General features: G+C 43.5%; 1 protein-coding gene across 3 annotated transcripts in view; it reads right to left on the bottom strand.

Moving 5' to 3' along the window:
• DNAH9 (dynein axonemal heavy chain 9) overlaps positions 1 to 12,426 on the bottom strand; it is a 188,131-nt gene that overhangs the window by 17,027 nt on the left and 158,678 nt on the right. For all 3 annotated transcript variants that reach the window (XM_083597636.1, XM_083597637.1, XM_083597638.1), the window contains 2 exons: positions 2,892 to 3,119; positions 98 to 289 (listed from right to left, as the gene is read on the bottom strand). In XM_083597636.1, the coding sequence (XP_083453762.1) occupies positions 98 to 289; positions 2,892 to 3,119 (420 nt within the window). The remainder of the gene's footprint in view (positions 1 to 97; positions 290 to 2,891; positions 3,120 to 12,426) is intronic.

Genomic DNA, 12,426 nt, shown 5'->3' with positions numbered 1-12,426 from the left:
AGATTAGTCCCCAAAACCAAAAAAGGCCACTGATATCTATTAAAGACCCAGGAACAGGTTTCATGACTTAATGTATGAAAGATATGACGCCACTCACCTTTGAACTAGCCTCCAAGTAATTGTACAGAACGTTGACTGAAATGGTCAAGTCCCCAGTGTTAAAGGGGTATGAACGATTCCAGCCCTGCGGCCCAAACTTGCGTCTTTCAGCTACCACAGCATGAAAGTAGCAGAGGGAAAAAAGGATGCTCTTAAATTCATTCTCACGGGCACACATCTCCAGGGTGTCCTGCAAGGCAAAAGCGGGGGGGGGGGAGAGAGATAGGTGTTTTCTTGGTAAGCACCACGCTAGGTCCTCAGCAAGGGTCTCATGAACTGCAGATTTACCAAACACAAATACACACTGGAGCATTGGACGTGGGTTATCCAAGTACCCCCCCCCCAAATTATGTTAGCTTTATTTGTGTGAGAGGTTATAAGAGGGTCAGAGTTGACTTCCTAGACTTACCAGAATTATACCTCTTCATTAATCCATTTTATGGATTCTATTTTTTTAGGATATAGCCTATTTGTAATCTAATTATTTTTTTCTACTTTGAGAGGGATACAGTATTGGCCTGAATATAAGCCTCACTTTTTTACCAAATTCTGGCTGTGAAAAGTTAAGGTAAAAGGTAAAGGTAAAGGTACCCCTACCCGTACGGGCCAGTCGTGTCCGACTCTAGGGTTGCGTGCTCATCTCGCTCTAGAGGCCGTGAGCCGGCGCCGTCCGAAGACACTTCCGGGTCACGTGGCCAGCGTGACGAAGCTGCAGCTGGCGAGCCAGCACCAGCGCCGCACACAGAAACGCCGTTTACCTTCCCGCTATAAAGCAGTACCTATTTATCTATTTGCACTTAAGAGTGCTTTCGAACTGCTAGGTGGGCAGGAGTTGGGACCGAACGACGGGAGCTCACCCAGCCGCGGGGATTCGAACTGCCGACCATACAATCGGCAAGTCCTAGGCACTGAGGTTTTACCCACAGCACCACCCGCATCCCTGTGAAAAGTTAAAGTGCGGCTTAAATTCGCGACCTTACAAAAACTGGCTTTTACGATATCGCTGCTGAAACAGACATATGGTAAAACGGAATGGGTGTGAGTGCCTGTGGAATTTTCAGGGAATGGCTTACATTCGGGTATTGTCTTTTTTTCTCCACCCCACCCCCCACCCCCTGAATTTTAAAGGTGCGGCTTCTATTTGGGTGTGGCTTATATTTGGGCAAATACGGTATTATTATCAGGCCAAGTAAATAACATTTTAATTTTTTCAAAGTGCTTTACATCTGATGAAATCCACAACTAAAAATATCACAAACATAAATAAATATTTAAGCTTGCTTCCAGAACTTATGTAGAATAAGAAAGCATAACCCCACTTGTCCCATCTTTTCCTGTTTTATAAGCATTTCTGATGTGGCAGATCTTGGCCGTTTCTGTAGTTCACCTTATAATGTGCTGCAGTCTGGATGACTGCAGAGGGCATATTCTTTTACTGTTTACTACATCTGGTCACCACACTTTCAATGGAATCAATCATCCAACAACAGAAAGGGCTCCTCTGTATTTGACCTTCAGCCCAACAATACTGCCATCTTCAAACTAACCCCATGAATTAAAGAGAAAGAATACGCCCACAGCTAGGAGTTATGGCCAGTGCACCTGGGCTCATTATGACAAATTGCAGGACAATAGAGAGCAGGTGGGCCAGCCGGCGTCCATGGACTCTTGACACATGGGTTTAAAAGTGTAACTAAGCGAGAGAAGCAGGAATTGACTTCTTTCCCCAAATTTTCCAAGCTTCAGGATGCAAAAGGAAGGGAAAGGCAGCTCTAAGACAAATGCACCCTGTCCTTATTTGACTGCACATGTCTCTCTAGCTGCAAACCCAAAACAGCAACATGATGCTGATGCAATACCAAACCACAGTCTTTATATAAAATTGATACAATAATAAGCTCTTTGTGAGACTCTGCTGCTTGCATTAGTTCTAACAGCAGCTCAAAGCAGCCAAATGAGGTGTGAAGCCACTGCTCCCACGTACAGCAGGATTTGGAGGATAAGATATATTTTGTAATAATCCAGCCATTTCGAGAACATTAATTACTATCTGATTTGCAGAGGCAGGATGGGAATGAGGAAATCTTGAAAGTTCCACCCCCTCCTCCCTCCTGAGCCTGGGATTATGAATGAAAGTAGATAAAAACAAAATAAGCCAGAGTTTCAGCATTGGTCCTCACCCAACTGCATCTGCCCAGATTCCAGCTCTTACCCAGGAGAATGCTGCAATGGAATGGCAAGGCCCATCATCAGAGTTCAGCAACACACATCTTTTCACCAAGGGAGTGAAGCCCCAGATAATGCTTCCTAGGTAGTGCTAGCTTACACCTATGGGCAAGGGGACCCACTCCCTCCCATGTCCTCCTTCTCAGGATGGCCAATCAAGGCATAGCAGCCTTGCACAGAGGGTTCTTGCTGGTCTCCCTGCCAATGGGAAACCATCACAGTAATGGCGTGACAAGCACCAAATTACCATTTTAAGGGATGCAAGAAAATGCCTAAGTATGAACAGGAAAAGCTTTAAGGAGACTGCAAAAGTACACTAGCAATTTCCCCAGTTCACACAGACGGCGGCTCCAATTAGCAACGCTCAAGGACACACACAGCAGCACAACACAGCGGTGGAAACATGGCACTTGGTTTTTATCTCAGTGAGTCTCTGTAAAGCCATTCCCAGTCCAGTGCACAGCTATGCGTGCCACACTGGGTGCATTGGCTAATTGCTAGGCTGATCTTCTTCCTGGCTGTTGTGGCAGAACATTGAGATTCTCCCTGAGATAGTGGGCTAATACCTGGTTGAAGTTGTCCAGAGCCTTGTGGAGGTTGGCATGCATTCCTGTTGGGGGCTCATTGGTGATTTTGATGGAGTTCTCAAGGATGCCCTGTGGTATGATGTGGCCTTCAGGTGAAGCCGCAGGCTCTGCACTAATGAAGACACGAAATGCAGGGTGACTGCCTTCACTGTGCTGCTCTAGCTTCTTCTCCAAGGAACTCAGCCACTTGGCCACCAGGTGGATGTTCTAGCAGGAGAAAAGGGGGTTGTTACTGCAGCTGGTTTGAACAGACATCACACAGACCCTTTCCAGGAGGTGAAATGTGCTCCATTCCCCCTCCCCCACAGCTTCACAAGGAAATACCTTGCCTAATAACCCTCAGCACTGTAATTCACTTCCACAGACATTAGCTGCACATAAAAGGATGTGGATTTTATACACTTTGAAATGCAAAATAATCAGGACAAATAACTAGCAATTAAGGAAACAGCTCAGTGTGTTTGTTTTCTTAGGGATGATGTTATTCCATTTGTTAGAATAATGTACTGCTGGTGAAGTGACGCTATTTCTTCCAGACAAAACAAAGTTCCTGTATATACAACTGAAATGAAACTGCTTGATAATTTCCAATCAAATAACTCACCCTTGAAATCTGAGCCAGTTCCCAGAAAATCACATTTCACATTGTGCTCAACAACAGTGTAGGTGCCTTTGTTTTAAAAAAACCAACTGGTTAATTTCAGGCTAGTTGTGCCTCTCACTGCCAGCTGATGGTCACTCTCTTGTTAAAGATTTCATCAAAGGCCATATTGATGAATGAAGACATAAAAGCAAAGAGAAAGGTGGGGGCGTGTAGGAGGATAGGGAACCTGCTGTTATAAATTATCAAGCTGGCATATCTGCCATTCCGCAGATACTGTATACTTAAAAGTTTGATTTTTTAAAAACAACAACAACAACAACTGGATAGAGTAGAGGATTGGGATGGAAGGGGTAGAAACTCTAGATGATAGCTGGGAAACAGTCCAATGTACAATGCAGCACATCTATCAGGAGATCCACTTGCTGAATTTCTGGTTCTAATACTTAAAGGCAGTGCTTTATTGACTGCCTCACTTATGTAAGCTGCTTTGGAAGACTCCATGTTGGAGAGGGAGAGCTGGGATCTAAGTTTTTGCATAAAGATAAATAAGAGGTTAATCTGTTGTTTTCAAGTGAATTGTAATGTTGTGCACTTTGTGTGTTTTAATTGTTTTATTCTTGGTACTTTAATATTGTCAATGTATTGCAATATTGTCATTGTATTGCACCAGGGAGACAGAATAAATAAAAATAATGCAACTGTACAGGAATGCATATGTGGACACACACACATATCACTTCTCCACCTCTCCCCCTGCTCAGTATGCATAAATGTGCAACACATGTATCCACAGAGCAAATGAAATAAATAACATGATAATGGAAAGCTGGACAGGGACAGAAAAAGACACCATTCCTGGCTCTTGTCTAGCGATAGAGGTACAAACACTCCAAAATTAGTTAGGGTGATCCCAGATCCTTCCAGAGGTTAACAACCCTCTTACCAATTCACCATCTTGGAATTACACTGACACATGGGTAGAGTGTAAAGTAGCGCTGTGTGTGTGTGTGTGTGCGCGCATAATACAACACCACTTTGTTCCTTGTAGGCCTGGATACCATTTTTTCCTATGCAAACTCCAAATGTTGCTATGCCACCACGGAAGCATCCAATGCTGCACAAATATGTTCAGCAGTGGCTCAGTAAAAATGTGGGTGTATGCCGCACACACAAATCAGTGCATATAGGAGCAGAGTTTTACAAAGTACTTCGCCATGTGCGCTGCTTGGATACACAGCCAGTTCACATGACTGAATCCTGGGCATGAACCCAGGACTGGGTGCACTGGATCAATTAAAGACAACTGGAGCAAGAAGAATAGCACAGAAAACATTTATGAAGCAAATGGAACACTGCTGTGAAATTTGACAGCACTGCAAGGTCTTCTTCACTTCAACTGAAGCTTCAAAACAGCTCCCACAGAGCCCTGAAATGCAGGCACCTTATACTGCTCTCCATGCAGTAACTCAGACAGGCATAAGAGATTCAGGTACAAGCAGGATGGTGTAAAAAGACCCCAAATTTCTATGGATAAAATTTGACAGAACAGAACAGGCACTCCCCACAGAGTGTAATGAAGATGGATTCTTTAGGAGATTGAACCTTTTGGCTGTTGTGTAATAAGCAGTCTCAGGACTGCACCTTTTGCTGTAAGGATATGGCAACAGCTGTTGCTTTTTCTTCCCATTGCATTTAGGTGCTAATTTATTTATTTCTATTCAGTTACCTTGATGAGATGTGGCTGATTAATACTGTCTGGATAGCAAGACTACTCTTGCAGCTTGTCGCTGCTCAAAATGCAATACATGCACAGACATCTCAAAACCCCACTACAGGCACTTTTACATTTACACCAATAATGGCACCAAGCCCATCAATTTGCAAAATTCAACTTCCTGAACTTTCTTGTTCTGATTGGTAGAAGAATAATGGACTAAACCTGAATGGCTCCAAGACCCATGGTGCTACAAAGGACTTTACCAAGCTTTTTTAGTAGAACCACCTAAAATTAAACTGTTCTAGCTGGGTACCTCTTTTATTTAGATCTTCCGATGATAAAAGTCCCACCAACTTTTGCCTTAGTAACTTGCCCATAAGCTTAGAATCCTGTACACACTTCCCTGGGAGTAAACTCCACTGAAGATAGCAGGACTTAGTTTGGAGTAAAGTTGCATGGGATCACACTGTTTTAGCATTCTATTTTCTTTAAGAGAAATGCTTTGTAATATGTAGCCCCTTACTTTCTGTCTTATCCCCCAACACAGTGTTGTGTCAGTAAAGACAAGATGGTGATCCACAACCACCAAAGGTTCTTTTCCTGTCCATAGCTGATAAACAGAGAGATGTGTGCAAATGGCCTCTCAAAATTCTCCACTCTATTTGTGGCCAGAGAAACCGGGCAAGAGGACCATATCACTAAACTTCTCCAGGAGGAAGAGTAGTTCTCCCAACAGCTCCTTGGGGTGTAGCGGTGGGCAGGTGTACTTTCCCCCATGAAGGTCCTCCCCAATTGCTCCTGCAAGAGACAGCAGCAGCAGCTGTTGGCAGCCTAACCAACATTCTGCATCCTTTGCAGTGCCCCAGACCTAGGGTTATCTCAAGGCCCTGCAGCGCAGGTGGGGTAGTGTCAACAAAACTAGGGAGGGTATTTAATTCTGCAAAGCTGCCTTCTTTTATTGGATGAGGGGGGATTAAAATCTCAGATATGTTCTCAGAAAAGAGGGTTTTTCAGGCTGAAGGCAGTAGCCTACGCCCCCTCCCTTCATCTTATTTCCGAATGCACAGTGGATTTCCGAATCCATCTAAGGCTTGAAATGTGCTGCATGCAATGGAAAGGTGGGCTTGGTAATGAAGCAACCCACAGGAGTTCCTTGCCATTTTTTTATGCAGGGCTGCTCCTTCTGGGTGCCATGTTTATGTTATGATTCATCAGAAGTACCTTGCGCTTTTTCAGTAAAGGTATTTTCATCACTCGCTCTGGACTTTGGGTTTTGAAAATTGCGACAAAATGTGCATATACACACACCTTTCGAAAATTGAAACTGCCATTTGTGCAGCGCTACGGGTGTGAGTAGGAGTGTGAGCATATGTGTGCATGCTCCTGTCAGGGAGACAGATTGTATATAGCAATCAAAGGAACGAGGATGCATATGTAACAGATTGGGAAAGAGTCCAAGGATGGATAACAACACATACACACACACACACACACACACACACACACACACCAACAATATGTGTAGGTGTTTGAATTTTCCTTTAAAAAAAAAAGAAGACTCCCAAACATCTTTAAGCTTGTACATCTTACAAGGTAAAACATGGATCATAAAGACGTAGGCGTTGCTATGGTAACTCCTGGAAATAGTACCGTACAAACCAGCAATTTAGTTCACCACAGATTCTCTCCCACACCAGTCAGCAGAGGTATACTGTAAAAGTACCAGGAGGTTCTCTTCCCCATTTTACAGACACTTTTCCAGGACCATCTTCCCAAGGTGTGTCACAAAGGTGGAAGGAACCCATTCTGCAAATCGGCAGGGTAACATCAAAGCGTAACTTTTGAGGCCTCCAATATCTGACTGGAAGGCCTTGCTGAAGACGCTGTGCAGTCAGCCGTGGCAGACAGATTGGTTCTTGCTGGCATCTCAAAAAGTATATTGCAGAGCTGGAAAAGGTGCAGAAAAAGGGCAACCAAAGCAATCGGGGTCTGAATCAACTCCACTATGAGATAAGGCTACAGCATTTGAAGCTCTTTTTGTAGAGAGAAAAATGCAAGTAGGTAGAGATATTATAGAGGAGTATGAAATTAAGCATGGTGTGGAGATAATACTGGAACCCAGGGTCATTCAATGAAGCTAAATTGGGAGCTGAAGTGGGAGAAAATAACTTCCTTACACTTAAACTATGGAAGTCAGTAGAAATGATGGCCACCAGCTTAGATGACTCTAAAAGGGGTTTAGACAAATGTGATTCCCAGCAACTGGTATTTAGCGGTAGTAAATAGGTAAAATATAAGCATCATGGTTGTTATCTATTTATAGGCTTATCCTCAACAAATAGGTCTAAATTCATTTTAAAGCAATCCAAGCTTTTGCTATGTGCTTCTTGAAGTACAGGTAACTCGCATCTTATGTGAAGGTTCATATCTGGGGGTCCACATATAAATGCAAAAATGCATAAAGCTAGGAATCCCTAGGACTGCCCTTCCCCCTGCCCCAAAGTGGTAGAGCTGCTTACCTGGCTTTGGGAAGCTGGTGCAAGGACTTTGGCAGGTTCCTACAGCCCTCCTGCTGCCTTCTCATAGGCCAGTGCCTTGCATACCCAGCTTTTGGAAGGCATTGCAAGGGCTCTGGGATGCTGCCAGAACACTCACACCGCCTTCCCAAAGGAGGGTAAGCCCACAATCACAGCTGTAGGAGGGTGGAAATAAATAAACAAACAAAGATTGGGTTTTCTCTGCCCTCCATTTATTTATTTACTCATTCATTCATTCACCACCCAAGCAAAGCTGTGGGTTGCCTATACTACCTTTTCTCTGTTCTGAATCTTCCAACATTTGATTTCACTTGATGACCCCAGGTTCTAGTGTTATGAAAGAGGAAGAAGTTTTTCCACTTTCCTATCCACTTTGTCTGCAATATACATAATTTTATGCACCTTTTTGAGGTGTGGTGACTAGAGCTGAGCACAAGTGTTGCTTCTCTACAGATATGTGTTGTGCTAATTGCAGCTTTATTTTCCATCCATTTGTTAAGGATCCCTAGCGTGGAATTTGTCTTTTTCCACAGCTGCTATACACTGGGTTCAGCGTTTTCACTGAGCTGCTGCCCCTGGCCTCCATTAAGTATTTGCATGATCCCCATCCACCCAAGATCTCTTTCTGAGTCACTCATTGGCAGTTCAGACCCTATTAGCATATATGTGAAGTTTCAGAGGCTCAGATCAGTTTCCAAAGCATGGTTCGCTATCCTGCCCAGTAGTTGGCAGAAGCAGAATAAATTATGCAAAATAAGCACATGCACATATGTGCAAATGCATTTAATCTGACTAATTTCTACACATCAAGGAATTCTAATTTGGTTGGCAATGAACCCAAGGTTACCTTGAAGGTAATTGTTGGTGGTGGGTTTTATTTTTAAGCACATAGCACATGGTACACAACAGTTCTGCCTTGGCTTGTTTGCGTAAAAAAACTCCTTACCCTCCCCCCCAAGTGTTTGACATGTAATCCAATTATTTAACATGCAATAAGGAAATCTCTGCCAAGCTTTTGATCAGTGCATTGCTCTGGTTGAGCAGCTCATTGTTATTTAATTTAGTACATGAACCCAGCTCACTGAAGCAACAATGTATGAAAATGAAAAGGCACTCAGGAATTCAATTAAGTCAATCAACTGAGTGAAGGTGGTGACATTCTGACTAATGGATAAAGACTGTGGTTAAATTAGGACGAGCTCACGTCTGGACTTTTCCTGGTAAAAAATGGGATACAAACCAAAGTATTTGCTTTACTTTGCAGAAGTTACGACATTGCTTTTTCTGGAGTCGGAGTTTAAAGGAGAAAAAGTTTAGGTCAAGAGCTAAGTGTGGCATCAGTGGTATCACATGTGCAGCATCAGGCTTCACGTACCCCACCACACTAACAGCAAACTGCTATGGAAGCCTAGCTATGGCATCTCTCTCAAGGTACTCTACATGAATGCAGAATGTTAATGGGGACAAATACTGCTTCTTCCTTATCAGACAGCAGTTGCAGGGCACAAGATGAAAGCTCAACCATATTATGTAAGGTGGGGGCATGAGGAAGCATAGAAGGGACTCCAAGAGTCATCTAGTCCAACCCCTGCAATGCAGGAATCCTGCTCACAGTCACAGCCAGCCCTAGGTGGGCTTGAAGAATCAGAGTTACAGACTTTGGGTGGAATTCAACGTCACATTAATATAGTCATTCCATCAGTGCAAGCATTCCCCGCTCCCCTCTTCCTGTACTCTCTGCTGCGAGTTCTCCTGACCTTCCACAGAGCAGATTTGGGGAGAGGTGCAGATGGGGTATGGTGGGGAAGAGAGGGGAAACTCCCTCTATGCTAGAGGAAGTCCCTGCACTGGCTTCTGCTGGCACACTGGGCTAGTTGAAACCAGCTTTCCTGTTCAACTATGGACGTTTGTTATGTTTTCTTACTGCTTTCCCTTCTTCTGTGAAGGAACTGACTGTTTTCAATATTGATTGTTGTTTTCATTGTTTATCATACTTTATTGAAATTTACAGTGGGAACCCTTTCTGTGTAAAAGTTGACATAAGAGCATAAGATGAGACTCCACTTCTTTTGAATTCTCTAAAAGAGGAAATGTATTTGACTAATCTTAAAAAAAACTATGTTGACAAGTAAGTGTCCAATCTCCAGCACCAGCTGCAACATGGGAGTTAGGACCCTACTGTGTGTTTGTGAGCAGCATATACACATTCATCTGGTTTGCACATAACTCTAAGCCATTGCTTGTTTAACAAACCATGAGTAAATACAAGCGTTCCCACAGACGAACAAACAATCCGTGCTCGTTTCTCCAAAGTTTGCTTCATTTTACAGCTGCTATTGCCTCATGCCTTTGTAGTTTAGTGAGCATCTGGAGTGTGGTGGTCAAACAAACCATGGTTAAGGAAGGGTGCTAGGTTCACACATAAGAAAAGCCCTGCTGGGTGAGGCCAAAGGCCCATCTAGTCCAGCACACTGTTATCACAGTGGCCAGCTAGATGCTCATAAGCAGAACATGAGTTCAACAGAATTCTTTGTAATACGAAGCCATAGTTAAAAGAATCTAAGGTTCACAAGCCAACAACAAATCAATGACTTCAGATTGCTGGGGTTTTTTTACTGCCAACAGAACACATAGTTAAACTGGTTTGCACTTAATGATTTAATTAATGGTGGTTTAACATTATGTTTAACACTTCCCAGCAAAAGCTGAAGAACTAAGGAAATATTAAGAGAAACTGCAGCCATATAACAGATACTTTAAGAGAGAACACAAACCTTGAAGAAAGAAAAATAGCTGCCTTGCTGCCACCTGTGTTCAAGGGATCACAATTCCTTGGGCAACTCTAGCCCCTCATAGTTTGGGAAGTCAAATATTAATAGGAAGCAATCTCTCGGCAAATAAAAAAAAACTTTGAATGGTCACATTTACAGGATTCCATTCCTCCTCTCTTCTCAACACCAAGTCAAGCCCAGAACAAACTTTGAAGTAAAACCACAAATCCCTGGCTCAGTGTAATCCAGGTTTAAATCTATCAGTAATCACAACACTGACAGCATATACAGCACCTTTCCATCTCATTTACCATCTCTGCTGAGCCTGCTGGGCTGGAAGAGAAATGCGGTCTGGAAAGTGCACCAGTGATCAAATCATCCACACTTTGCAAACAGGGGAAACAAGGCACTGAGGAGATGCCTGAGTTCCTCAAACCTGGGCAAACAGCTAGAGAAAGGGATTAGAATTTGCATACTGTTTATCTGGTTAAAATTGAACTTATGAAACAAGCTGCCCTTTTAAGGACAGTGAGGCATTTCTTGCAAGAACTAACAATGAGAGCTGGTACCCCCAGGTACCTTGCATCAGATTCCTCTGACTGCATCAGATTCCCCAGTGGAAGAGCCTGGGCAGGGGAGGGGGCAGGCAGGAAGTAGCTCCATGATGGTGCTAGGCATTTTAGACTGAGCAAAGTATTCTGGAAGCCCTGCATTAAATTAAGTACCCAACTTTTTACACTGTCATATAGTAGCTGGATCCCATGTATGTCATGCAACCAGACATCCATGAACACCAGCAAAATGTGTATTCTTTAACTACTGCTCCTCTGGTGCTTAGTGGGTAGGGAAATGCAAAGTTTTCTGTGGGTGAGAATCTTGTTTGAAGGGGGTCTTTTGTCCAGGAAGAGTATCCTGCTACAAGTATCTTGCCTAAAACACCTTTCAAACATTGTCAAAATACTGTTAATTGGCAAGCTGTCCTTGCAGTTGCTGGGCAAAAATGACTGATTTTGCCTTTGGCTTTTACTTTAAAAATCTGAGACATTCAAATGAATTGGCACCTTCAAGTGAGCAGCGGAAAGCTCAGGAAAAGGTGACAACTCATTTTGGAGTAGTGCATGTGTAGAAATTGGTACTTGTAAGAGAATTCAACATCCTGAGCAAGTGTCTACCCTCTAGAGCTCTGGAAATAAGTGGCATCGCCTGACTAAACACCAAGAGCTGGAGAGGCTGCAGAGCAGGGTTTCCAGTTGCCAGAGGATGGGGCTTCAGTGCTACACACCTTATTGCTGCTCCCCATGCCCAGCAAGAACAGCAGCTATGAAAAATAAGTATAGATATGCAAATGAGCTCAATTTGCATACAGATATTGCAGATTCCGTATTTTCTTGGTGTGCAATTTAAGGCCATGCTGGCACAGGTGGGTGTGGGTGTTCATATACACCCTTACACAGTGCACACAGCAGTGGCCATTAGGACTTGCAACCCTTGAACTGACAACAGGCACATCTGTCTATAACAAAACTGAATTCTGCAGTAAGCATTTAGGGCAAGCCTGAGGAACCTACAGCCCCTCCAGAGGTTATTGGATTCCAGCTCACTTTAGCCCCAAGACAGCACGGCCTATGATGGGGAATGATGTACGTTGCAGTTCAACAACATCTGGAGGACTACAGGGACCAGGTTCACAGAACATGAAACAAACATACACCTTGGTACTGTGCTCAAAGGGTCAGCTGTGCACCCATGAGAGATGTCACCAGACATGGTCTTGCTGCCATTTCAGTGAAAACCCACATAATATCTGCAAGCTGCAACAGTGACTAAGCTCAATGTATTTGGCCTTACTGAAAAGCAGCTGACTTGTCATACTGCCAACCTGTTC

The sequence above is a fragment of the Podarcis filfolensis genome (genome assembly GCF_964270895.1).
Source record: "Podarcis filfolensis genome assembly, chromosome: 2".
Taxonomy (NCBI): Eukaryota; Metazoa; Chordata; class Lepidosauria; order Squamata; family Lacertidae; genus Podarcis; species Podarcis filfolensis.
This window is presented reverse-complemented; position numbering and strand designations above follow the sequence as displayed.